The sequence below is a fragment of the Melozone crissalis genome, unplaced genomic scaffold (assembly GCF_028551555.1).
Source record: "Melozone crissalis strain CALT ecotype California unplaced genomic scaffold, PUWL_Pcris_2 ptg000042l_1, whole genome shotgun sequence".
NCBI classification, from domain to species: domain Eukaryota; kingdom Metazoa; phylum Chordata; class Aves; order Passeriformes; family Passerellidae; genus Melozone; species Melozone crissalis.
The window spans coordinates 22388051-22413472 of NW_026535820.1; the positions used below are offsets into that span (position 1 = coordinate 22388051).

Genomic DNA, 25422 nt, shown 5'->3' on the forward strand with positions numbered 1-25422 from the left:
TGTAACTCAGACATTTAGATCCTATGCAACTTGAGTCAGAACTACAGATACTTTTCATAGTCCTCAAAATGTGAGAACAGCCTTTACTGCTTTAAGTAAGCCTTAGAATACCACCAGTTTTTAAAATATTTTTTTATTTAAAAAAATATATATGTAAAGGTAATTATGGCAGAGCATCATATCAGAGAAATTATCTACCTCAACACCTTTATCTCTGCCATCCCATAATTCATGGTACAGCAAGGAAATGGGTTTGGAAAGTCTAATCAGAGAATTTTTCTTTCACTTGCAGATGTAAAACTGTGACACTCAGTTCTGACGCCTTTATAAACAGTGAGAAGTGCCTCACTCTGCCAGTTCCAATGTGCCAGTTTCTGTGTCCTCTCTTTGCAGCTGGCAGATCCTTACTCTTCAACTCACTCTGCAAATTTTGCTCATGAGAAGCTGCATTTTAATAAATGAACATTAGCAATTTCAACAGGACTCTTCAGTTACACACAACTGTAGTACTGTAATCACACCTGGCAGTTCAAACGCAGATGGAGAAACTGGACGTGCTTTCTTTATTGATTTCATGAGCAGCTCTCAGCTGCTGTGATTATTTTAAGGAGTTTGCTATTAACAGGAGTGAATTCTGTTACTCAAAATGAAGGTTCTGTTTCTTTATTTAAATTTTTTGTTGCCGAAGGTGCAGCATAACAGCAGTTTAAAAGGCAAAGCGTTTGTTAAGTGAATGCTAGTGTCTCCAAAGCAAAAAAGGAAAATTAATTTTTAGTAGCTTTGAGAGAAAACTGCACATATATATGAATCTTGAATCTGTTTTAATTGCCCCTGCAACTTATTGCTAGCATTACTGTTAAGCTGAAGATGGTTGCTGTGTTAGTTCTTATCCAGCTTTATGCATCACCAATACAAACATCAGCTGTGCTCTTATCGTGAAGCTTTGAACTATAAAGTCAGCTGAGGCTCAATAGTGATTTATTGCATCAAGGGAAAAAAAGAGTTGGATTTTCATATGCCAGGCAGTGTTAGTAGGAGTACAAACCAAGACAACTGCTCTGATTTGGGTAATGGTCATAACAGTTAAAGCTTCTCTGGAGGAACAAAGGAGATATGTGATATTTGTGATTTTGAAAATACTGCAAAATGGCAAATGTAGCACATATGACATATCTAACAGTTAAAAATATTAGCTACTTATTGTGACTGCTTAATTCAATCTAGTACACATTTAGACTCAAAAAAACCAGCATTCTAATGCAAAAATAAAAAAGCTGATGAAATCACATAATTCTCTTAATCTGTGACTTTAATAAAAAGCCTGGTACTACAATGAATGTCCACTTTCAGCATGATATCTCAAGGCTATTTATTCCTGGCAAAAAAGTTTGCTCACAATGCATTAAAACATTTTGTCTTCACAATCAGCAATTCCATCCTTCAGGAATAAAGTGACTTTAGTCACAGTGATCCTCTTCATGCCACCATTTGGAAAGCTGTATAATATTCTTGTATCTTTCATGTGTAATGGAAAGATTTTCAAGTAGCAGTTGCACAGGCAAAGTGAACCCATCAAAGTCCTACAAGTGCCTCAAGGTCTTTTTCTTTTTAGTCTGTGTCTATTGGAGCACACTAGAAGGGAGGTGGAAACTTCCTTTGTTACTCAGCACAAACTGAGTGCAAACTTTGGGCTGCCAGAGAGCTTGCAGAGTTACTGCAAACTGTAAAGCATTCCCCCAAATGCCTCATCCCAGGAACAGCCTCATTTCAGCTCAGACATGTATCTGGGCTCTGTTTCCAGGACTTGGCCAATTCCAAGTTCTTAACACGTACCTACTGCTGCACACAAGTCCACTATGGGCAAGGGAAGTTTGCTCACAAGCCATTACAAAAGCACCCTTGAATCTACCGTCACATTTAGTAATTCAAGAAGAGCAACAGGAGAGTTGTTACACAGACAGATATTTAAAATTAAAGTTTAAATCCCCCCCATCTCTATTAGGAAATTTTATCAAGTTTGATCAGTTCTGGTCCTAGCAATTATTTAAATATAGAAACTGGAAGTATTCCATAAAACTGGAGCATATTCTCACGGCACAAACTTGTACCATACACTGTGAAGTAACTTCATGTCGACTTGAATGTATGAAAAATAATTGAAATGCTTTTTAAATCTTGCATAACCCAGAACATAATTCTCTGTTAAGTAATTGGCATTATTCCCTGTGTCATTATTCCCTGTGGTCTATGGGGTGTTATGCAGCTAGCCCACGTTCATAAAACTGCAGCTGAGATACACCTATCACTAGACAGGTGAACATTCTAAAAGTGGAGTCTAAATTAATTGCTCTCTTCAAAGAATGAACGTAATTGTCATTGCATAATATAACATTAAGTACTACAAAACCATTTCTCTCCTTTATACTCCTGGCTGAGGATCCTAGGCCAGACTGGTTTTTACACAGGAAAATATGTAAGAATTGAACACTGGAAAAGTGATGTCCCAGATTCATGAAAAAACACTAATGAACGTCTGGATGAAATCACCAAACGTCTAGCATAGCCAAGGGTCAGTACTATGAAAAGTAACCACAAATTCGGAATTCTATTTCTGAAGATCAACTTTACAAAAAGGCCTAACTGTTCAATGCAAATGTGGTGTTTTCCACAGATTTCCAAATCTTCATGTGGACCTCAAAATGGATGTTGAAAAAAAAGAAGTGACACCAAATAAAAGCTGTATTTCTTATTACTGACAGGAACACACATACAAAAGGGCACACAAAGTAATTAAGCATCTGACTTTCAGTAAAGGTCAAAGCCAATTAAGTAAATAGATAAATGCCATTAGTACCTTTGAAAATGTATCTTAAAATGAAAAAGTTCAGTGTGTAGGGGAAAATGAGGAGAGACAGATGCTTTGGCTGTAGTGGGGTGCTGGATACTGTGCACTTTCTTTTTAAGCCAGGTAGTAATAGCGAAGGCAAATAATATCTACTGAAAAGTGAGCATTACAAGATAGTCAGAAACAGCATTTCCATACAGATAATCAATAGCTGAATTTACTTTGCTTCTTTACCTGTAAATAGTGTTGTCCTGTTTGCTGGTTACAGCTTTTAAATCAGTGATCTGCAGAAACCGATCATGGAAATAGTGAAGGTGCAAGATACACACCAGTAGGAAGGAGGTGGGGATAAAGATGCGTGTGAATAGATCAGCCACAGAAAACTGTTTTAAGCCAAGGTCCTCTAGTCTGAAAAAAAAAAAAAGCATTCCACTAAGGCATCTTTTCACACAAAATAGTCTTTCCATGAGACATTTCTACAAATTATTTGCAATAGAAAATAAGGGGATGGTACTTTTTGTGTGGTTTTGGTTTCTAAAATTCCCCCAAACTAGCAAGTTTTACAATGCAAGTATCCTGTGTTCAGACTCAGTAATGTAGAGAGGAACTGCAAAAGTACAGTCAAATGAACAAACCCTGCCACAGATCTCTTGAATCAGATGAGTTTTCTCTTACTGAAAGTCCTGCACTGGAGATCTGCTCACATTGCTTATACTTTCCAGAGTAAGCTCTACTTTAGAAATGCCCAACTCATCCCAAGGATGAAGAATCCCAGTCCTCTTTATTAGCTGGAAAGCAGGTTCACTTTCATCAGTTCTAAACATCTTGCAGATCTACCCTTAATCTTTCCCTGGATCTGGTTCCTATGGTCAAAGTGGTGAAGAGAAGTATTGGCATTGTATTGAGAACATAAGCAATCCAAAGGCCTAACAGCCAATTGGAGAAAATACAACTCTGAGCTCCTCTCTTGGTTTTGCTCACTTCTATGGTTACACCAATAAATCTATGGCTTCATAACTGAATGCCTAAAATCAGCTATGCCTGAGAATGGCTGCATGAGATTTTTCTCCTATAAGAAGGAAGACTTCTCTTAGATCCTTCCATCACACTGAACTCAGATAAAAGATACAAATAAAAAATGAATCAAAACCACTTACTTCCTTTCATCCAGGCCTGTCATGTTCTTCCACAACCCAGGGAATGACTCAAACTGGTATGTGTAGATGAAGATAAGTACCAACATTGTGTAAACAACCACTGACATCCAGAAGTACTTTAAAATCTTTCTCCACCATTCATAGTGTACCTGAAAATCACACACCAAAAATGCTTACACAAGCTGAAGGCAAAGACACTGACAGAAATATTGACAACATTGTACTGTTGAACATGGATGAAGAACACTATTTTTCCCAGCTGGTCTGAAGTGAACAATGATTACCCAGTGCCAGGCACAGATTTTTGAGTTAGTTTTCACTCCTGATGCAAATGCATTGAAGTAAAGATGTTTGTGCAAAAATGTCTGATGAGACATGGGCCATAGACACAAAGTCAAGGACTGCTTCAGCCAGCTAATTTCATCACTATTAGGTGATGAAAATCCAGGAGAGGGACTCCCATGCTTGTTGGGGTGTGGAAGCAGTGTGGACCAGCTGTCAGAAAAACTGGTGGCTATGTAGAATGTGCACAGACTCAGAATTTTCCACAAAGGTTCCAGAGCTTATGGTGAAGTGGCATGGCAGAGGTGTGCATTGTATCTAATTTACATGCACTTTTCCTGTCACTATAACCAAAAGCCAGAGGAAAATTAGTCTTAATCCATTCAAATGGTCTGATTCTGTTGTGTCTAACTAAACAACAAGTTCGCTGCTCATGAATTCTATTTGGAGCCACTTTATTACCAAGCTAAAAGTACAAACAGTTCTATTCAAGGATAAAATTCAGTTAACACAGTTCTCCCTTACCTGGTAGAGGGCCACACAGAAGAGGAACAGTACCATGTAGATGATTTTGTACATGACAATTGTACCCTCAAAGCTGACAAAGAAGAACATGCCCCCACAGACGTAAATCCAGTACTTGATTAACATAGCCATCACCAGCTTCCCCAAGACTTTCATAATATCCTGTTCATCATCCTCCTCTCCCTCCTCCTCCTCTTCCTTCTCCTCTTCCTGTTCTTCTGACACTTCTCCCTCCTGCGACTCCTCTTCTGCAAACACAGAGTCACATTTGGCCTGTCTCTTCTGGGGAATTTTAGTAAGAATTTAAATGGGTGGAAAGTAAAATCTCTGCACACAACACAGAAACTTAAAACTCAATATTCACAAGAGACTGTAATTCCTAATCATGCATGCCTCCAGAGCAAGGAAAAGGGTTTTAACTTTGTGTGAGCTTAAGCCTGCTGCTGGAGCCATAGGGCACATGGCTATACATCCTTACCAGACACCCACCTTCTCTTTGTCTGAAATGTCAGCAGCATTAGTGGAAAATTAGAGCTTAAGGGTTGCATAAATGGATAAGAGCCAAAACACTTTCCATATACTCTTATATTCTCCAGTAAGCAACCTTTTGAATTGGAAAACAAAGAGACCACCAGCACCACCAGAAACCTCTTGAGTTTAAACTCTCATCTTGAGTTCCAGCCTCTTGTCTTGAGCTTCATCCTTTAGATAATATTGTGTTTATCCTCAAAAACCACAACCAAGGGAAAACATTAACATAAACCCAAAGAAGCTTAAAAAATAGAAGTGCTGCACTAACACTGCAGTTTTTCAAAAAAGCTACCATTTATCCAGGTTTTTGTGCTGCACCTGGGCCAGAAAAGAAAAGCTGCTTTGGCCCTATGAAGAGGTCAAGATTCCCCAGTTATTAACCTCATGAAGTATGTGGAAAGCAGGGTAAGTGACTCCCAGCAGCAAGTACATGTGCAAGTACCTAGATAACAGGGCTTGATAACAGGGCTTGCCAGAACCATAGTACAGCTGTTTTTCCTTCCACTGAGAGCAATATTGAAACTTCACCATCAAAAGGCTTGCCCACTCCTTTTGTCCCACTCACCATTCCCCTCCTCAGGCTCTTGCCTTGCAAATCCTTGTAGTACATTGATCAGATGTTTTACTGAGACAAGGATTGTAATTAATCAGAGACAGAACCACACCACTGCTTCCAGGGCTCACTTTCTACCATTTCAGTGCACTTAACATTTTCAGTTTAACATCCAGAGAGAGAGGGCAAGGAATGTTTGAAGGAACATGTGTCCATAGCAAAAGAAAGAACAGGTCGCTGAGTTATTAGGCAAGCTGAATCTATGAAAGTAAACTTTGCTCTCAGGAGCAAAGTAAACTTTGCTCCCCTGCACTGAAAAAACATATCCTTCTTTTCCCACTGAAATTTGTAGTTTAACTTCTGTGTCTGTAAAAGAGTTTATGCACCAACACAACTTTCAAGGAATTTAGCAACTTTTCCTAGGTAAACTCATCTCCTGTGGTTAAACTTCAAGGCAATTAATCCCCTGGTTTGAGTTGGGAACACAGCAGTAGACTGATCATTTGAAAGTTCCATGATCTTTCTGAAATGAGTCATTTTATTACCTTCCAGTAAAGAACATTTTATATGAAGTTCTAAAGTTTAAAAGTGTTTTACTTCTATAGGTCAGAGATAGCTGCGCACAGATTTTGTAATATCTTTCTTAGCTAATAACAGATACCTTGCTAATTGCTTTCAGCATCAGAGAAATGCAGTAACTGGAACTTCTATCATGACTGAAGGACTAAATTGGATCTGGCTTTACCTTTTTCTTCATTTTCTTCACTTCCAACTTTGACCTCAGATAAAGTAGCTTCTTTTAGCCGAAGTGCTTTCTGTTCAGTGAGGTGTTGCCTAAGCAGTAGCCAGAAAGTAATTGTGAAAAGAATCTGCAAACAAAAATCAAAACAAAACCAACAGACTAATTGTATATCCTATGTCCTACTGATACAAGCATAGGTTTTCACAAATTTTGCATGCCTTTGTTTCCTCTGTCTCTCAGAAAATGGAAGCAATGTCAGTGGTGTCAAAGTGCATCTCATGGCAAGTTATGTTATTTAGGAAACATTCTGCATTACAGACAACTTTGCTTCATTTGCACATTTTCATTTCTTAAAGGTATTCACTTATATGCATCTATTCCTGCCCTGTTTTATCCAGTTTTTAATTACTGTCCTATAAGTTTAGGAATCTTCTTATTATGCCTTGATTCATATAATTTCAATTTGCTGGGTTTTTGTTCATTTTTTACCTTTTTTTCAGGAAAGAAGCATATGTAAGAGTGTGCTGTCATTATCATGATTTTGTACATCATAAATATTTTGATTTAGGAGGTTTGTTACTTCAGGTGCTTAAACACAGTTAATTAAAAAATCCATTTTTTTTATGTGTTGCAGTTACAGAAGACCCAGTCAATGGGATTTGCTTTGCATTTACAACAGTTACAAGAGCTGAGATAGCCCTTTATTCTTTTAAGAGCTTCAAGAGATGTTAATTCAGCAACAGCACGATACCTTAGAAATAAACAGATCTCTTTAATGAAGAGTGCAATTCTGTGTGTTACAAAAAGCTACATTCAACAGCTTGCAATACCAAGAGATGGACAAAATTTAGAAAACAACATGATCTCTGTTGTCACACACTTGATTTTATGTTTGCTTTCTATAAAGTTTTTTGATAATTTCCCTTTACAGAAGGAGACTTATTTCACTACATAGCTAGAAGAACAGAAAAACTCAAAGAAGCACGTAAGAGCCAAATATTTGCACACAATAGAATGGCAAGACCAGTGATACAGTGTATTTTTTTTTTTCCTAATGCACAAGACTTTAATGGGGAAAAGTATTGCTCCCAGAAGATGGCTTTTTATTGACATTGCTGCTAACACTGAGCCATAGCAGCAGATTGTCAGTCTGTGTGACTTGTCACAGGTCCCCAGATACCTCCTGGAGCTCTAGCTTTTCCAACACAAACCTTTGATATTGCAAAACACAGACTTTCTTCTGCAGTGATTAGCTCTGACTTCCTGCCACATATGCCTCCTTGTTCTACTCAGCATTTTCACAGCCAGAGCTGGCTCTAAGAAAAGTCTTGAAGGGTTGCAGATGAAAGAAATTCTTTTAGCCACCTTTTACAGTATAGATTTTATCTCATTTTCAGACCAGGAAACACATATAGCATGCAGACACTTATGCAGAAAGAATTACAGTACACTTCTTTCTGCAGAATACAGTATCCAGTCTCCATTTAAATTCAACCATTATTCAAAGGACTTTCAATTAGGAATAAAGAGGGGTACAGAGTTACTAGCAGATAAACTACTAAAGAGAGATTGATAGGCAAGGCTAACAAGCAAAGGGTGCCTGGGGTGATGTGAACAAAAGGAAATGCATAATCAGCAAAACAGGGCTTATTCAGGGTCACTGGAAGCATTTGTATATATAATCAAGGCAATTACTTCAACACCGCCTTACAGGGAAACCTGCCAGATTCCTTCTGGGAAAACAGCATGTCAGGTGCCCCTCTCAAGTGCCTGTAAACTTGAGCCCTGCAGCATGGTGAACAAACCCAAGCAATCAGAGATCTCTGAGCAGGGCTGTGGTCTTGTTGGGATGAGAGAGACAGGGTGTGATGCCTTGAATATTTGCAATACAGAGCCTCAGGCTCCTTAGGAAGCACAGGCCAGAAAAATGCAGAGGTGAGGTTGGGATTTGCACAGCAACACAGCTAGAATGCAGAGACTCTGCCTGCATGCATAGAATCTGCCTGGCCATGCATGCACAGACATGGTTAGAAAAGTCAAGGCCTGAAACTGAGTTTGGCAAGGCATGTCAAGCAACAAGATTTGCTTCTGTACATGCCTCAGCAGAAAAAGGGAGGCTAGGGAAAATCTAGGCCCTGATGACTGGGGTGAAGGCCCGGGTGACACAGGGCTTGGAAGAAACTGAGGTAGCAAATGCCTTCTCTGCCTCAGCCTTTGCTAGCAAGACTGCCCTTAGGAAACACAGTTCCTGGAGACCATGGAAAAGTCTGAAGCAAGGATGAGTCTTCCTTTGGTGGAACAGGCTTGGATCAGGGAATATTTAAAGAAAATGAGCATACATAAGTGCATGGGTCCTGACGGGATGTGCCCAGGAGCTGGCTGGTGTCACTATTAGAGGTTACTCTCAATGACCTTTGATCAAATGTGGTGATGGGAGAATTGCTGGAGGAAAGCAAATGTCACTCTGGAACATCTCTCCTATGTAAAAGACAAAGCTCAGAAGGAATCTCATTCAATGTCTATATAAATCCAAAGGGAGGCATGAAGAGGTTGGAGTCAGGCTCTTTTCAGTGGTACCCAGTGATGGGACCAGAGGCAATAGGCACAAATTGAAACATGGGATGTTCCCTCTGAACATCAGGAAACTTTTTTCCTGTGAGGGTAATTGAGCACTGGCACAGGTTGCCCCAGGATGTAACAAGAGTTTCCACTCATAGGGATATTCGAAAACCATCTAAGCATCGTCCTGGGCAATCAAGATGGCTCTGCTTGAGAGTTGGACCAATGACCTCCAGAAGCCTTTTTTGGCTTCAACTATTGTGTGATTCTGTGAAAGTTATGGAGTACATTTAATTCAGCTTAAAAAACCCCATTAAACACCTAATGGCTTTATGGATGTGGCCAAATCACCATATACACACACCAGCTTCCTTTCTTGACAGTATCTGTTTTAGACAAGATATTTGATGATATAGCCAATGAGAAATAATACCAAAGGGAATGAAGTATTAAGACAGTTAAAATTCCTTAGGGATTTATGAAGTCATTGAAAAAAAAAAGTAAAACTTCTCTTGCAGAACCCCTTGAGCTTTATCCCTCTTACCAAACCAGCCCTACTGTTACAAGACAAATAATACAGCACTCACTAGCTTTCAAATGCATTAAAGACCCAGAAATGGTTGTCCAAAAGGTATTGCCAACAAGGAAGATGTTGTACAGAATCAACTTAAATTGTAATTAGGGGTCACAAGGGAAGTGATCCACTTAGCACAAGGGGAGCAGTGCCAACTAGATGCACTCCCTGAGATGCCCCTCTTGGGTGCTCTAGGAAAAAAAAATCCTATTTTTGCTCAGTCCCTTCTCCAGGAGAAAAATTGCATAATGAAATGCTTTTTCAAGACATTAAAGAAAAAGTCTATCATGCACTGGGGTCAGCAAATTCTCTTGGTTCTAACCTAAAATGGATTTCAACTCATGCTGATTCAGGTGTAAGGATAAAGAATTAAACCTCAGCCACCCACTGCTATGTGCTGCTGCTTGTGTGAAACCATTAGGGAGTGAGTGGTATTGGTAATTGCAATGACAAAACAGTTCCAGTTGCCATCACAGTCACAGACAGATCTGACATCCCATGGGTATTAATCAAGAGAATCAAATAACATCTGGTTTTGAATCCAGTTTATAAAAACAAACAAGGGAGCAATTTCAATCCACCAAGTATTTTTTACAGAATTATCATGAAAACCTAAACGGTGTCTGAACTATCTAGTATTAGCTTAATATGCAATTAGCAGTTTTCTGAACACTCTTTCTAATGATTTACCCTTTGCTTTAGAATTGCTACTGAATACTGTGGATGCACTCTTAAAGAAATGTCAAGAGATTCAAATTTTTATTACAATATACTTTGTGGTTTCATAAATAAATCTCAGCTGTTTGTTACACTTACCTTTGATGCCAGCTCCCCAGGTTCCTTTCTTTTTAAAAAACCAGATACTTGAGGAAGTTCTTCATTCTCGAGCTCAATACTCCATATATACTGTAATATTAGCAGTAAATTTCCATAAAAAACCATGAATGGTGAACTGATCATGGCGTATTTCCTTCGGTCCCGAATCATCCACAATGTGCAAGACCAGATCAGTAACACAAAAGTCAACCAGCTGTGATATGTGATACTCCATGCCTGATGGAAGGAGGAAAGAGAAGAAAAACACGTCCACAGATGGATTCAGGAACAGCACAGATGCAGATTTCCAGTTACACTTCATTCACATATTTTCATTTTCATCAGACTCTCACCCATATTAATCACCTACTGGACCAGCTAAAATTAACCCCTTGGAGAACATGCAGAAAGTAGATTCTGAGGGCAAACCCTTGATGCATTAGCTGCACTTTGTAAGCAGACTCATTGCTTCTCATTACACCAAAGTAAAAGAGATGGAAAATATAAATTAAAGTTTGAGCACAGAATTTTTTCTTGCAAAACAGCAGCAAAGAATTCAGAGTAGAAACGGCAAAACCGAGTCAATGGGTACTGCATTGAAGGCCTTTGACAGCATTACAAAACAGCATTAACTCAATACTGCTCTCGTTTTTGTGGAATCAGTTTAAAATGGAAAGCTATGGTGTGCACCCACCCAACCTGAAGAACATTTAGTCTATAGTAACTGTGGTAGATTACCTGAATACTCACAACTATAGAACATTTTCTACAGCTTTCAGAATTCTGTTTTCGAAAACTTCTCTATTAAACACTGAAGAAAAGGATTTAGGGGTTTTAAGTGTTTTTTTATCTACATTGTGCTATTGATTTAGGACTAAATTTAGCTGTATATCTGCTGCTATAACTGTGGAGCAACTGTCAATAAAGCATTAAAAAAATTATTAAACATTAAGAATATTTTTGACAGGTTAGCTTAGCCTTCCAGGAAATTGTATCTTTTAAGCGTATGTGAAAAACACTGATATGCTACTTCTCCATCCTGGTATGAGAAAATAGCTTATACTGAGCTGTCTTTGGCTGTAGTATAAATGGAATTTCCATCAGAGCATACCACAAGTAAATTCATAAATTAATTTGGATCACATAAAATCAGAATATGTCATGAAGACAAAAGCTAGCATTAAACTACAAGTAAGTTCTTCAAATATATGGTCTCCTTTTATAATGAGGGATATATCCCTGGGAATTAATTAAAAGGGAAATACAGACCTGGTCTGGTAGGTGTCTCTGCCCAAGGCAGGGGGTTGGAACTAGATAACTTTTAAGATCCCTTCCAGCCCAAACCATTCTATGATCCTTAGATCATAGAAGTACATGAGTTTAAAAAATAGGAAAAAAGTTACTGTGTCAATATGAAAATAACTAATTACTTGTTGATATCTCAGAATGCATCAATCCAGGTCCATATTTTGCACAAGGAGCCTGCCTTATTTATAGAGGAAACTTTTTCTGTTAAAAGACAGCCAATAAAGTTTGAAGCTTTATGCAAACGAGAGGCAGCCAAGGTAATTTGTTTTACTGTTTTTAAAGCAAAATTGGGCCAAGAAGCTTTATGGTTAATTTCATCATAGTTGAAACTTCTCCAAAACAGTAAAAGCAAAGCTTGCATTGGGAATATAGAAAGACACCTAATCATTATGTGGAAACCTTGGTATAATGCAGCTCAAAGTGTTTGCAACAAGTAGGCTTAAAAACAAGCAACAGCGTGAAAAAGAGAAAGAAGGGTAATAAAACAAGATGAAAGTCTGCCTTGGCACAAAGTTGTATTTTCCTTGAGATCTTTCTTCTCACAGAGTCATTGGATGCATGCATTGCCTGAATTAGGAACCATATTTTTACAGTTTTCTATATCAGTATGACATACATTAATTTTACAGGTAAATTTTTGAGCGGTGCAAACACATGACAAACCTGCTTGTGTAAGAGCTTGGGAATCAATAGAAAACTGAGACACAGAGATTTTTTGGTATTCAACAAAGCCTGGAGCTCTCAGTCCTGGAAATGTCCTATTTAAAGGTGTGCAATAGGCCTAGGAATTATACATTAATAACCTAAAATAGGCTCAAAATTATGTGGACACCATCTTGATATTTTTTAAACCTGATACAAAGACTTGCTGAAAACCAACCAATGAGTCTATTTTCAGAAAAACATGGGGAGGACACTCATAAAATCAGCAGCATTGTTTTTATTGCTAGTACTTACCATCATAGCTATCAGAGCACAAATGTAGCTTTGTTTCATGATAAATTGAAACACAGAGACCAGGGCATGTAATTTAACATTTTCCTTTTCCTCCTGAGTAACTTCCTCTTCTTCTTCCTCCTCCTCCTCTTCCTTTTCTAAGTAGAAAAAGAAATTCTTATTTGCAATCCAGGAGAGGATGCATGTATAGAAAGTACATGCATTCTCTCCTGAAAGTACTTTGCTTGCAATCACTCTGATGGCTACTCCAAATCACTGTGTTGGTGGACAAAGTATTTTGGATGGTATACACCTAGAGCCCAGGTTACAAAACTGTTGTATGGGTGACCATCATTGCAAGGTGACAGCATTATTTAACTTTAACAGGCCCAAGGAGCTTACCAAAATGGCAAGAAATGCTAGAGGCAGGGACTGGAAATACAGAATAAGAAAAACACATGGAAAAAATGACAATTCCTAGGCAATTTGCTACCTGACACGCCATCCGAGGGCTCCCACTTGTACTGTGGTGTGGAGTACACGTCTGCTTTGGCTGGGCCATTCTCTAGTGGCAGTGCAGGGTGGATGGTGTGATAGTCTGCAGGGTTCCCGTTCACTGTCACCAGCAGCACCTGCCAGCACACCAGAGAGAGGCAATGCATTTACCATGGCTCTTAGAGGAGTGGGACGCCTACTTCTGTGTTTTGCTACTCTTGAGTGCCAATGTTAAAAGAGTTTAACAAGCAGCTGCAGTTACTTCCAAGAAACTGATATGTTATAGTCATGTTGCGTGCAAAAGTAACACAGAACAGCTTCCAAAATTTATTGTTGCTAGATTTTTATGTCATACCAATAGAAGTAACTAAAAATCTATCCTTCTTCTTAGACAAACTACTACATCAGGATTTTCAGACTTCAGTTCACATCTAGTTATTTCCAGTAGTTATTAAAATAATGGCTATAAATGGCTTTCCAATTGGAATTATTAGTGGTGAGATCTATATTTGCAGCTGTTAATAAAACCACTTGTGGTAATCATTGTTATTGATGGCACATTTTTGTCACTTGGTAGTGCTAATTCAACACTCTTTCATTGTTTTATTTTTATGACTTCAATTTCAGCCCTTGTGCTTGTTTGAAAGAGGGCTCCAGCAATCACAACCATCAATATCTTTCCTATTGGCAGAAATTCACATGCTGTGGGTTAGTGATGGCAATACGTGCTCAAGACCGACTTCTGCTCAGGCTGTAAGATGGGAGCATATCTTGCTTGTCATAACTATTCACAGGCATGTGCAACAGCCTGTGAACTGTTTCAGAATAGTATCTGGGTTATGTTCAGTCATATCCAGCTGCACCAAGTAGAGGCTGTGGAGCACGTTTAGATTAGGCTACAGATGCTCCTAAAATTCATCTCCATCTCCATTCTCCTGTGTGTGCTAAACAGAGGGGACTTTTCTGCTTTCAGAGTCTGCTAAGGTCTGTAGCAGTCAAGATAAATGGATCATTTGCTGTCTGCTCAAATAAAGATTTGGATTTTCTGTAATCTATAAATTGAACTCATATGTGCCGTCGGTCATGCTTTAACGGCCTCAGCATTCCAACATGATTGAAATAAAAAAATATAGCAAAGAAACTAAATCAAATTTAAAGGTGGCTTGCATTAGAAAGCATATTTTCATATCTTATTCAAACCCAATGAAATAGCAAAGATCGTTTGCCAGTTGGTACTACTACAAGCAGTTTAATTTCAAGTGATCAATCAATGGTTTCTAAGGGAAATTATTAAGGAAGCAGAAGACAATTACATTTAGGATAATCATGATTATAGGGTAAATGGCAGGCTAACCATAAATCTAGAAGTTTTAGAAATGTCATCTAAGGTTTTATCTGTATTATCATTGTTTGTATTTACACAGATAGAGAAGAATTGCAAAATTACAAAAACTAGTAGTATACTAACATCCGATGGCTTGTATTCATCTTGGGTCATTGACAGAAGCTGCAAAAAGCAATGCAAGAACAAATTATTACAGAAGCACAGCTCAAGCATTAGTAAGTATGACTTCTTGAATACATGCATGTATATGCGCTGACTTTTGCAGATTTGCACCAAGAAATTCAGAAAGAATTCTTAAAAAGTCAGCAGAATTGTACAATACCATAAAATTGTATTCAGTGTGCCATAGCATTGACATAATTTTACTGTATGCTCCTGTAAATTTTAAACCAGAACTGAGAATGTTGTATTGAAATTTTGGATACTAAGTCAAAGAATTAATCAGTATTGCATTATACTGATTAACTGCTTTCTAATGTCTTTCTAATGATCCAGTGCTTAAAAACTAAGTTTTTAAACAATCATTAGAATTACTACAATTATAAAAATAGTTCCAATAAAATGGTGATACAAATATAAAATACATTCCTTTATCCATTTGCCAGCTCCTTTCCCATTATAATTATTATAGTGGATTTCTTGGGGCTTGAGTATATGTGGATTGAGTATATATGAATGCTCATATGTCCCAAATTTGACAAAAACTCAACAAATGAAATTTTGCTGTGCAGCTGGTGCAGACAGGTGGTAGAAAGCTGGATCCTTCCAGGATATTTAACATAGCTGCCTAAACTGCCTTGCTTTGTATCTTCAAGAAGGACACCAGTGTGCTTAGGAGAAGATAAGCTGGCAGTCCCCAGTCACCAGTGACAGTGCTAATTAGTAGCTACAAGGCAGATCAGATCTTTACACCAGGTTTAGCTCCCTGACAGACTTTCTAGCTGGTCTGCTCAAAGATAATGGCCCCAAGCCAAAAGCCCAGTCCTACGCTTCTTAAATGTGGAAACCAAAAACACAGAGCATGCTTTTCATTTACATCTTTACACTAGCTCCTGGTTTTGTTTCATTCATTTTTACAAAATACATTCCTATCCTATTCTGCCATGCAGATTTGATTTTTATATTAATCAGATATTTTATCTGTTTTATATAATCACACATGGAGATCTTGCAAGCTACGTAACACCGCTTCCCTTAATTCAAAGTAATTGTGTAATGCAGAGACCCTTCCCCCTCCAGTCTTACTTTTCTCTCATCAGTTGTGTAGTGGCTTGCATACCACAGACTTCGTCTCCTCTCTGCTGTCATTGGAATGGGGCTGCAGGGAATTTCTTTGTCATCCTCCCTGCTGACAGATTTCTCTTCATCAGGTGTCTGCTAAATGACAACAAATGACAGCACTAGCTGCAGCTCTGTAAATACAATCTTAGCAGAGGAACTGAAATTCCCCCCCCAGCTGGTGTTCCCTCTCCAAAGCATGTCTGAAGCACCTTTTAATGGCTAATTAACCATTTCTAGCCATATTAACCATAATTAGCCACCATTAGTGGCAAATACACTTGGTTTATGATTGATGACTCTGAGATTACATTTTCAGAAATAATGACAGCTTTTCTATAACTGCTGGTTACATGACACCAGAACTACACAGACCTCCAGGTACTACCTTTAGCTTACCATATAATCATACTATAAGCATATACAAATACATAAAATATAAAACCCACAAGGTGCAATGTCTAATTTTCAAGGCAGTGTATGCTATTTCAGCATCTTTGACCACTGTTCCATAATATCTTTGCTGACAAGCCAATAAGATAAGGACTTGACAAATGGAGCACAAGACGGGTGGAGAATTAGCTAAAGTGCCCTTGTCCAAGTAGGGTAAAGGCTCAAAAACAAAAAGGCAGATTGCCATGAGTGGAGCTTCTCAGAGGCTGGCACTAGGTCTAGTCCTATTCAAAACTACCTAGATGGAATTGCACTCACACAAAATTTGTGAATGATAAAATTTGAGAACTGGGAGGAAGATAACATAAAATAAAACTTGTGAACGGGCCAGAAGAAAGACTCACCATCCAGAGATGGGACACCAAAAACTGCATGAGGTTTAACAAAGATAAAGTCCTGCAGCTGGAATAAATGCACATAACAGTAAAGGCTGGGGACAGACTGTGTGGGAAGCAGCTCTATGGAACAGGCTCTGGTGCACAGCAAGCTGAAAAAGAGCCAGCGGTGGATTGCACTCCAGCAGCAAGGAAGGCAGACACGTCCTGGACTGCATCAACCAGAGTGCTGCCAGCAGATCAAGGGATCTGATTATTCCACAGTGCCTGGCAAGTGTCAGGCCCTACCTGCCATGCAATTCTGGCATCCCCAGTTCAAGAGAAACACAGAAAATCTGGACAAGATCCCACAGAGAATTGTCAAGATGATTAGAGGCTTGGAAAAGCTGAAGGATGCAGGAATCAGGGTTTGGGTGTTTTTTTTCCAATTTACAGCAATAAAATTACAGTTTTAGAGAAGAGAAGGGTAGTCTTTTCACAGGGAGGCATAGTTATAGGAGAGCATGCTAAGGACATAATTTGCTTCGGGGAAACGCCTTCTGAGTATTAAAAAAAATTTAAAATTTGACATTTATTTATTTATTTATTCCCCCTGCACCATGAGAACAATGAACCATGCAAAGATTTGGCCCTGGAAAATCTGAGGCCCTGCCCTCAGACGTGGCTTCACGTGACCTTCCCAAGTTCCTTCCAACCTGGACTGTCCTATGACTCTGTGATTTTCTCTAATCCACGTGGTTTATTTCTCCATCTGAGATGGCAAATGTTATCACTAAGCTGAGGAGTAGTGCAAACCACAGTAGGTTACAGCTTCTCTTTGAGCCCTACCAGACCCCTTCCTGCACTGTTCCTCCTGAGCAGCAGCCTGCTGGTGGCCACTGTTTTCATTGCTTAGGCAAAATCCTCTGATGTAATACAAAAATAAATCAGGGTGCTGGGCAGAGGTCTGCAAAGCTCCTCGTGAGAACAGGACATCCAAACATCCCAGCTCATTTTGAAACTCTCCTCATTCCAATCCTAGCAGCAAGGTCCTATTTTTTACTTGACTTAGATAAGCAATGATTATTAATTTAGTTTCACTTCTCAGAGGAAATGGTAGCACATTTCACATATGATTGTATATTTATATTTGATAGTAAAAGGGCATTCCTAGCAAAACTGTAAGATGAAATAAACTGATTATGTGCTTAAAATACTTGCCACTGCCATTTGACACTTTAATATAAATATGAACCATAAAGAACTGCTTATCAAAGGCATTCAGTTTGGCACCAGGGTGACAAAAACAATACAAAAGACCTAAGACACATACAATCATTTTAGTTAAGATATTTTTAGCCTTAGACACAACAGGGAAGGGTGGGAAATTTTGTTTTTTCTTTCTCAGAAGAGGAAGAAAAGTCAGAAAAGACAATACTAGTCACAGAAGCACAGCTTGTGAGAGTCCTTTGACTTGCCTAATTTTTTCAGGTCTTTCTCAGCAACTCTTAAATACCTTTTAATTAAAACAGTTATAATTTTTTTAAGAGGACTCTACATTCAACTGCTGTAGCTCTGCTGGCTCCTGTGCTATTACTTACCACTCACAGCACAGAATGAATGGGCTCTATTCATCTATTCAGGACCAGCAGTTACAACTGTGAGCTGAAATCTCCAGAGACAGATTGCTTTTTCTTATTTGCAGAGGTAGAATTTCACAAGACTCAATGTTAGAACAAGTCAGGATCCAAAACAGCAAGCAAAAGAAAAGCAAATCTTCCACTGACTGCCAGAGCCACTTTGCATGAGTAAGATCCATTCAGAATCCCATATGGAGAGCATACACTGAAATTTTATGCATGCCATACTTTGGTACTGTGGTGCACACACAAAAAACTGAACCCTGGAACTGGAGATTTGAAGTGGGGGTGTGTTTCTGTAAAATTGTTCCATCACCTGCAGCATTCAGAGACAGTCTCAAGAGTATCTGTCTCAAAGACAATTTTTGCTGCCATCCAGGTGGAATTTTATCCACAAGAGGACCCCAAGATGTAATTCACACAAGGAAAAAAAAAACCCATCAGGTCTACATGTTTTACTCTGCTTTTAGCATCAGCTACATCAGTATTATATTTAGCTTATGCAATCTTTTTAGACTGAAAAAGTATTTCTTTCTTGTTTTGTTCAAAACAGTTTTTGTCCAAGAACTTTTGAACAAAATTCCTAAGGTGAGCCACTTCTTACTGTACAGGACAGCAGCATATAGAGAACAACTTCTTTACACCAAACACCTCATATCATTTTGTCTTTGCCATTTATTAAACACCAGGTAGGTTAGTAGTGAGATCCTAAATACAGAGTAACTTCAAAATCACTGGGGACTGAAAAGGCAGGTTACTTAGCTCCATAATTAATTAAATGCACCACAATTACACAAGTTTAAAAACATTTCAATGAAACCTAGAATTATTCTGGATTTTAAAAACTGAGAATGCAGTCTACAGAGAAAACCTAGTAAAAGAAATTTTAAATCCTGATCTATGACACCACTAAACAAAACCTAAATGCATATAGACAAAAAAAAAAACCCAAAACCATAAGGAGGATGTGTGCAAAATAAAGAAAATACAGTAAATTTTGCAAATCTCAGCATCTCTTTCTAATGACAAACACTTGCATCACTAACATCCTGTGCATCAAAAATAAGCATTAATGCATGGATACCCATTTCTTTACAGTGTTCTTTTTTCAAAGTATCTTTTATCTTTGCAGGGAAGCATCATTTCCCTGGCATCTGAAGTTCCCTTGGGAGTGCCAAGACTTGGTATTGCCTTTCATGTAGCCATGAACATGACATCAATGTTTCTTAAATTAATGTCTTTTAATACTTACTCTAGCTCAACTGCCTGGAAAGCATCTCTAATTTCACTTGCTGGCAGTTCTCAGAGACTGGTTTTAGTGTTTTATGGGAATATCTATCTCAGACACCACAAGCACTCTAAAAAAAAGAACTGCAGGCAAGACCACTATAGTTCCTCTCAAGTCCCTGTAGGAATTGCAGCATTCCCTCTCTCCTAGACAGAAAGACCCACTTCTCTCCACTAAAAAAGCACAGCAACTAACTTAGGTCCAACACCAAACTTTTAGATGGTGGCTGTTGGATGAAAACAACCCAGGTACTGGTAATCAATTCCCAGACTTGCTGAGATCACACAGCTCACACTAACTGCATTTCACATGTGGCTACTCCTCTGTGGGTAGTTCTCATGGTTTTACTAAGCAGTTTGTGAGATGTGAAGTTCTAGCTACAGTCCCAGTGCTAAAATCATATTATTATCTGGAAATCTAACGTTTCATTTAAAAAGAGAAAAGAAAAATCTAATTTCCAGAAGCTGCAGCTGCAGAAAAAATAAAAGGAAAAAGACCCTAAAAACACCCAATGCCAGAGGGTACTGGATCACAATGATATGACTTTAGAAAAGAGAGTATTAAGATTTTTGGGAACTTAAGATACGATTTTTTAATAGCTCAAGGTGATGGCTCAGGCATCTGTCACCTTTTGAAGCCAAATTACATATTTGGGGATATGTAACCCCCAAATAGCAGACATCTCAATTCAGAGGTGATGTATTTTGATTGCCTTTTAAAATGTTAAATGGTTACATTATCCATTATATAAAGAAATACCCTTAAAATAAGAAAACCTTCAACATTTTTACTTGCCTCTACAAACTCCACTAATTCACAGCAGAGTCATGAGTATTTTCATTGTGGTTTACAGCACTACTAAACCTCAACTTGAAAACTCCCATCAGGCCTCTGAGGATCAGGAAATTAATATAAGTAATGCCTAGGATCATCCTTTTTATACTTTCAGTTTCTAAGCTTTTAAGATACCTCTGGGTTCCCATATACCCATTTTCCTCTGAAATTGGAAGAAGTAAAGGTTTACTTTTTTTTTTCTCCTTGTTCTCTTGCTCTTAAATGAAAGCTGGGATTTTTGCTCACGCACACAGGAGGAAAGGTTTTAAGAAAATTTTTCTATATCTTTGATAAAATTACAAATATATGCTTTGTCTTACTGCATCCTATGCCAAAAATCCTAGCTCTGTTCTGGCAGACAAGCCTTAGGTGCTGGCATTTCACTTGATAGCACCTAAACTTGAATCCCAGACTCAGAATCATTTAGGTTGGAAAAGACCTTTCAGATCATTGAGTGAATCAAGTCCAGCCATTACAGCATATCAACACCTGCTTTCCAAATCAAAGCATTAATGCTCTGCCATTGCATTCCTTGCATAATTGTCCCGATGATTTTAAATCAGACTCTTGGAGAAACTTAGTGAAAATACCAAATTCAAAGTACCACCTTGCACTTGCTGTCTATTTCCCGTAATTTTCCTAAAGTTTTGCACCTCTGTTAGTAAGCATTTGCCCTGGGCAGGCTCCCAGTCATCAGTCATTGGAAGAGAGGAGGACGTTACCCTTTCAATGGGCTCCTGCAGCCAGAGACGGATGAGAGTCGCGAGGGTGTAGTACATCACCAGCAGTAAGATTGGGTTGGCATGGTGATACCAATGTAACTTCTGGTTTTTGATGATCATCCAAGTGCTTGAGCAGTTTGTCTGAGTAAGAGAAGTGACACCAAACAACCTGTGAATATAAAAAAACCAAAGCAGCCACATTAGATAATAAAGACCAAATCTTAAAAATGTTTAAAAATATTTCAGAGGGCAACTTTTGCTTATGCTTAATACCAGTTGTTCTGCTCAAAAATAGCACCTGCCATCACATCTAAAATGCAGTGAGTATTTTCATTCCACATATTTAGTCAAAAGAAGTGGGGTTTTACAATTGCTTTTCAACATGAAAAATGGGAGTATAATAACATTACATCTACTATGTCCAATGAGAAAACTTGCAATGATCTGCTCCCTGTAGATCCAGAGCTACAGAGAGTGGGAAGAGAAAACCTGGCTGTAAGTCCATTTGGCAAATCACAGCAACATGACATTTCAGAGAGATTTAGTAAACTGACGTGTAAGTTTACTTTCAGTCACCCTGCCAGGACACAGCTGTAAAGTATATCTTGGCACACTGAACAGTTTACTGGTCTTTTCTTTTAAAAAGCTAATACTATTAAAAAATTGTTATCTAGTAATGCCAATGTTTAGAAACATACAGGGCTCTACTGAACTCATAGCTTTTGTGAACAAAAATGAAAATATTCAGAAAGGGTATTGTTTCAGATAATCAAATAACTGAGGAAAGAAAAAGAAGAAAAATTAATTAGAAGTATTATCAATGACATGAGATATTTGATGTTTCTGGAAAAACTGGGATTACACAATAATGCAAAAAAGCCCACTTAGTATTAAAAAAAATTCCCAACATTTTCAGTTTAATACAAGATGTTAGATGCCTAGTAGATGTGTTAAATACTGAAAAAAAACCTAATAGGAAACAATAATTTATCTGTTTTATTATAAAATAGCTCATAGAGTTCAAAAGTTAGGGCATGAGCTACCAGTAGCATGCGTCAGTATTCATTACAAATATTTGGTCTATTGACAAAAGCTTTTTCCACCATAATGTCTGTGAGAGTTTTCATGTTTTACCAAAACAAGGTGTAAGAGACAATTAAGAAGATCTTCTTATTGGTAGAATGATAAATCCCAAACTATTGTTCCTTTGAAAGGGTAAACCAAACACATTAAATAAAAAAAGCAAACCCAAAACATGAAAGAATTTCTGCAGGGGGATTTAATTTTCAAGAGTGTCTAAAAGCTTAGTTCTTCCTTAACCTAGTAAGATCCAACACGAAAAGCTGAATGAATACAAAGAGTAAGCACAATATTCAACAGAGGTGTGCTGCCTGAAATTTGCCTTTGGATGCCGCAAAGTGCAAATATTATTTTTGTTCTTAACGGGATTTGCTGCATGGGCATAATAGCATTAACTCACAGAAGGAGAGCTCCATAGCATTTTATTAACCAATCTATCAGCACTCACTTCTCATTCTGATTGTCAACAGAGGCCAAAGATATAAACTTTAGGACCTTTCAGAGCTGTTGGGTAGATACAAAGTTGGGGAAAAAAACATTTAAAAAATCCTGTATACAGAGTAGATTGCTGTAATTTAAAGGAGCTGAATGAGCTGTGTTTGGAGCTGACTCAGACTCAAACTTCCATAGCATCCAAGAACATTTGGAGTTGATGTTACAGCTTGGCTCCATCTGGGTGAAATGCATGCTGGAATGTATTCTGTTCATATTTCTATCAGCAAATAGGAACATCTTGTTTGTCTGCTTTCCTCTCTCCTACTGACTTGTCATTTTTGCTCATCAATGATCAGGGTTGTTGAGCTCCTATTAGTTGCTGAGCTCCTGTTAGTTTCATCTTTTACCTCTGTTTCACAACACAGTTCTCCATCTTTGGTTTGTTTCAAGCTTTTCTATGCAAGCACAGTATGATTCACCCTATTTCTGTTTCATAAGCATCAGAATCAGAGTGAAATCCAATTCCTACTGAAATGCAAAGTCTTTCCATTGACAGTTAGTGATGAGTATTTCTTACAGAAATGAGGGAAAGTTCCTGATGGCTCTCAGAACCTTCTGCCAAGCAGACATGACCTTCATATCACATATTCCATTCCTGTAGTATGTTTTATAATATACTATAGCTAGAAAGCCAGATCAACTAATGTTTCACTTTTATCTCCACTGAAAAGAAAACATTCCACATAATCCTAATGGCTAGGAAATTTTATTATGCTTCAGTTATATTCTCATTCTCTTAGTTTCATTTGTTGGCTCCAAATTATTTGTACATTATAATACTGGACTTAATTCTGCTCCCTTCTGGTCCTGCATTCAGCAAATATTAATAAGTTACAGCACATCTTTTCCCTCTAAGTTGCCACATGGCCAGAAATTTAGTTTAATGTCTTTAACTTCAATTTAGTCAATGTATTTTACTTTGTCTCATAAAGCATGGATGTAGAGGAACTGCTCCTCATTTCTGAGTTCTCCTTGGGCTTTGAGACCTGTTAGTCACAATGTACTCAACATAACTTTCTCTGTTTATCACATTCAAAATTCTCTGTTGTCTTGGGAATGCTCGTTCTGTCTGTTCTGGCCTCCAATAATGCTACAAGTTGCTACTCACTCAACAGTTATACTTCATCGTTTTCCTCAATGATGAACATTTCCAAAAATGTTCTGCTGGTGCGGAACATTTTTCAGAGGAACAGAACCATCTTCCCTTACACAAAGCTTCTAATTACTCAGGGATGGCTACCATAAAATGTATAAGCAGTACAAATTCAGTCATTATTCAGTTCTGCATACTTCATTCTGCAAAGATCTCTTTACATTCAGTATTGATCCCAACCAGCTGTGTTTGAGTCCAACTCTGTCTGATGTTGCTGTGACTTCATCTTACCCAACATACATGTATGCCATCAGTAAGCTCAGAATGAGTCCTAAGTGGGAGAAACCCACTACCAAACAAGTCAAGTACTTGTGTGCCTGGATACAGAATATAAACAAAGCAAACAATGCGAGACTTATTTATTAATGGATATGTTGGGGTTTCCAGAAGACTGCATGCGATGTCACATAAAATGGAGGTTTGCAAGTTGTGAATAGATTAGTATTTCTACTCTTGCAAAGAATTAAAGATGCGTTTTTAAAAATCCTCACTGGTATCCTGAAAAAGGCATAGCAGAAATAATTTGGAAAAAGTTATAGAAATTATAAAAGGCCAAGAGGAACTTAAACGTCTGACTGAGAAATGCTGTGAGATAACAGTGAAAAAGTGTTCTTAAAATAAAGGTGGCATCTTTTTGTCCAGTTAATATTCTATAAGCTTGTTTTCTTGGAAAAGATTCGTATTGAATCTGTAAATCATCCTTTTAGCAGATGCACCTTCATCTTTCATGATTTCCCGACGAAGCTGTAAACTGTGACCATACAAAATTCTCACTTTCTATATTAGTCTAACATTAAAATTCAGAAGACAAATTTCAATTTCACTTAGAAAAACAAATTCCTGTTGCATCTACAGTAATTTCCCCTAAGGAACCATCAAAGTTACTAAAAATCTATATTGCTAAAACTTCTATTGCATTGAATTACTTAATTATTTCATTAATGTATTATAAGAAATGGCATAATTACTCACAGTACTACATATGAAGAAAAAATACCTATGCAAACAAAAATATGCTTCATATACAGAATTACCAAAGCAGTCATTACATATCTGTTAGATCTGTGAATTTTACATTCACTAAAATTATTGGGAATTTTTTCTTTTTTTAAAAACATATTTTTAAGTTCAGATCCTGCATGTGCTCATGTTTCAAGAGTTGACTTCAGGCAAGTATTTGCCTTGTAACTTTCAAGGCCAGGAAAGGAAGTAATAATTCTGACTTCCTGCACAATATAGGACACCCAATAATTCCTCTATTGAACAACGATCTTGTGGTTGAATAGGAGTTTATAGTCCAGAATGGCATCCAATCTTGACTTCAATTGATAGAAAATCTTTTACTGTCTCTTATTCTTTTTCATGAGTTTTAGCTTCTGTAATAGTTTTGTCTAGATGAGATTTCCAGTTCAGCTGCTGAATCTTCCTACAACTCTGTGTCCTCATGCACACAGTACTTTTCACAACACAACAGAGGAGGGGGCAATTTTTCCATAT

General features: G+C 37.9%; 1 protein-coding gene across 1 annotated transcript in view; it reads right to left on the bottom strand.

Annotated features, from left to right (window-relative positions):
- The window catches only part of PIEZO2 (piezo type mechanosensitive ion channel component 2), a 285437-nt gene that overhangs the window by 76214 nt on the left and 183801 nt on the right, over positions 1-25422 (bottom strand). Inside the window, exons 8-17 of the mRNA XM_054285125.1 lie at positions 21198-21366; positions 15914-16045; positions 14792-14830; positions 13322-13460; positions 12850-12986; positions 10585-10821; positions 6639-6762; positions 4810-5057; positions 4003-4151; positions 3080-3253 (exon numbers count right to left, since the gene is read on the bottom strand). Of these exons, the coding sequence (XP_054141100.1) occupies positions 3080-3253; positions 4003-4151; positions 4810-5057; positions 6639-6762; positions 10585-10821; positions 12850-12986; positions 13322-13460; positions 14792-14830; positions 15914-16045; positions 21198-21366 (1548 nt within the window). The remainder of the gene's footprint in view (positions 1-3079; positions 3254-4002; positions 4152-4809; positions 5058-6638; positions 6763-10584; positions 10822-12849; positions 12987-13321; positions 13461-14791; positions 14831-15913; positions 16046-21197; positions 21367-25422) is intronic.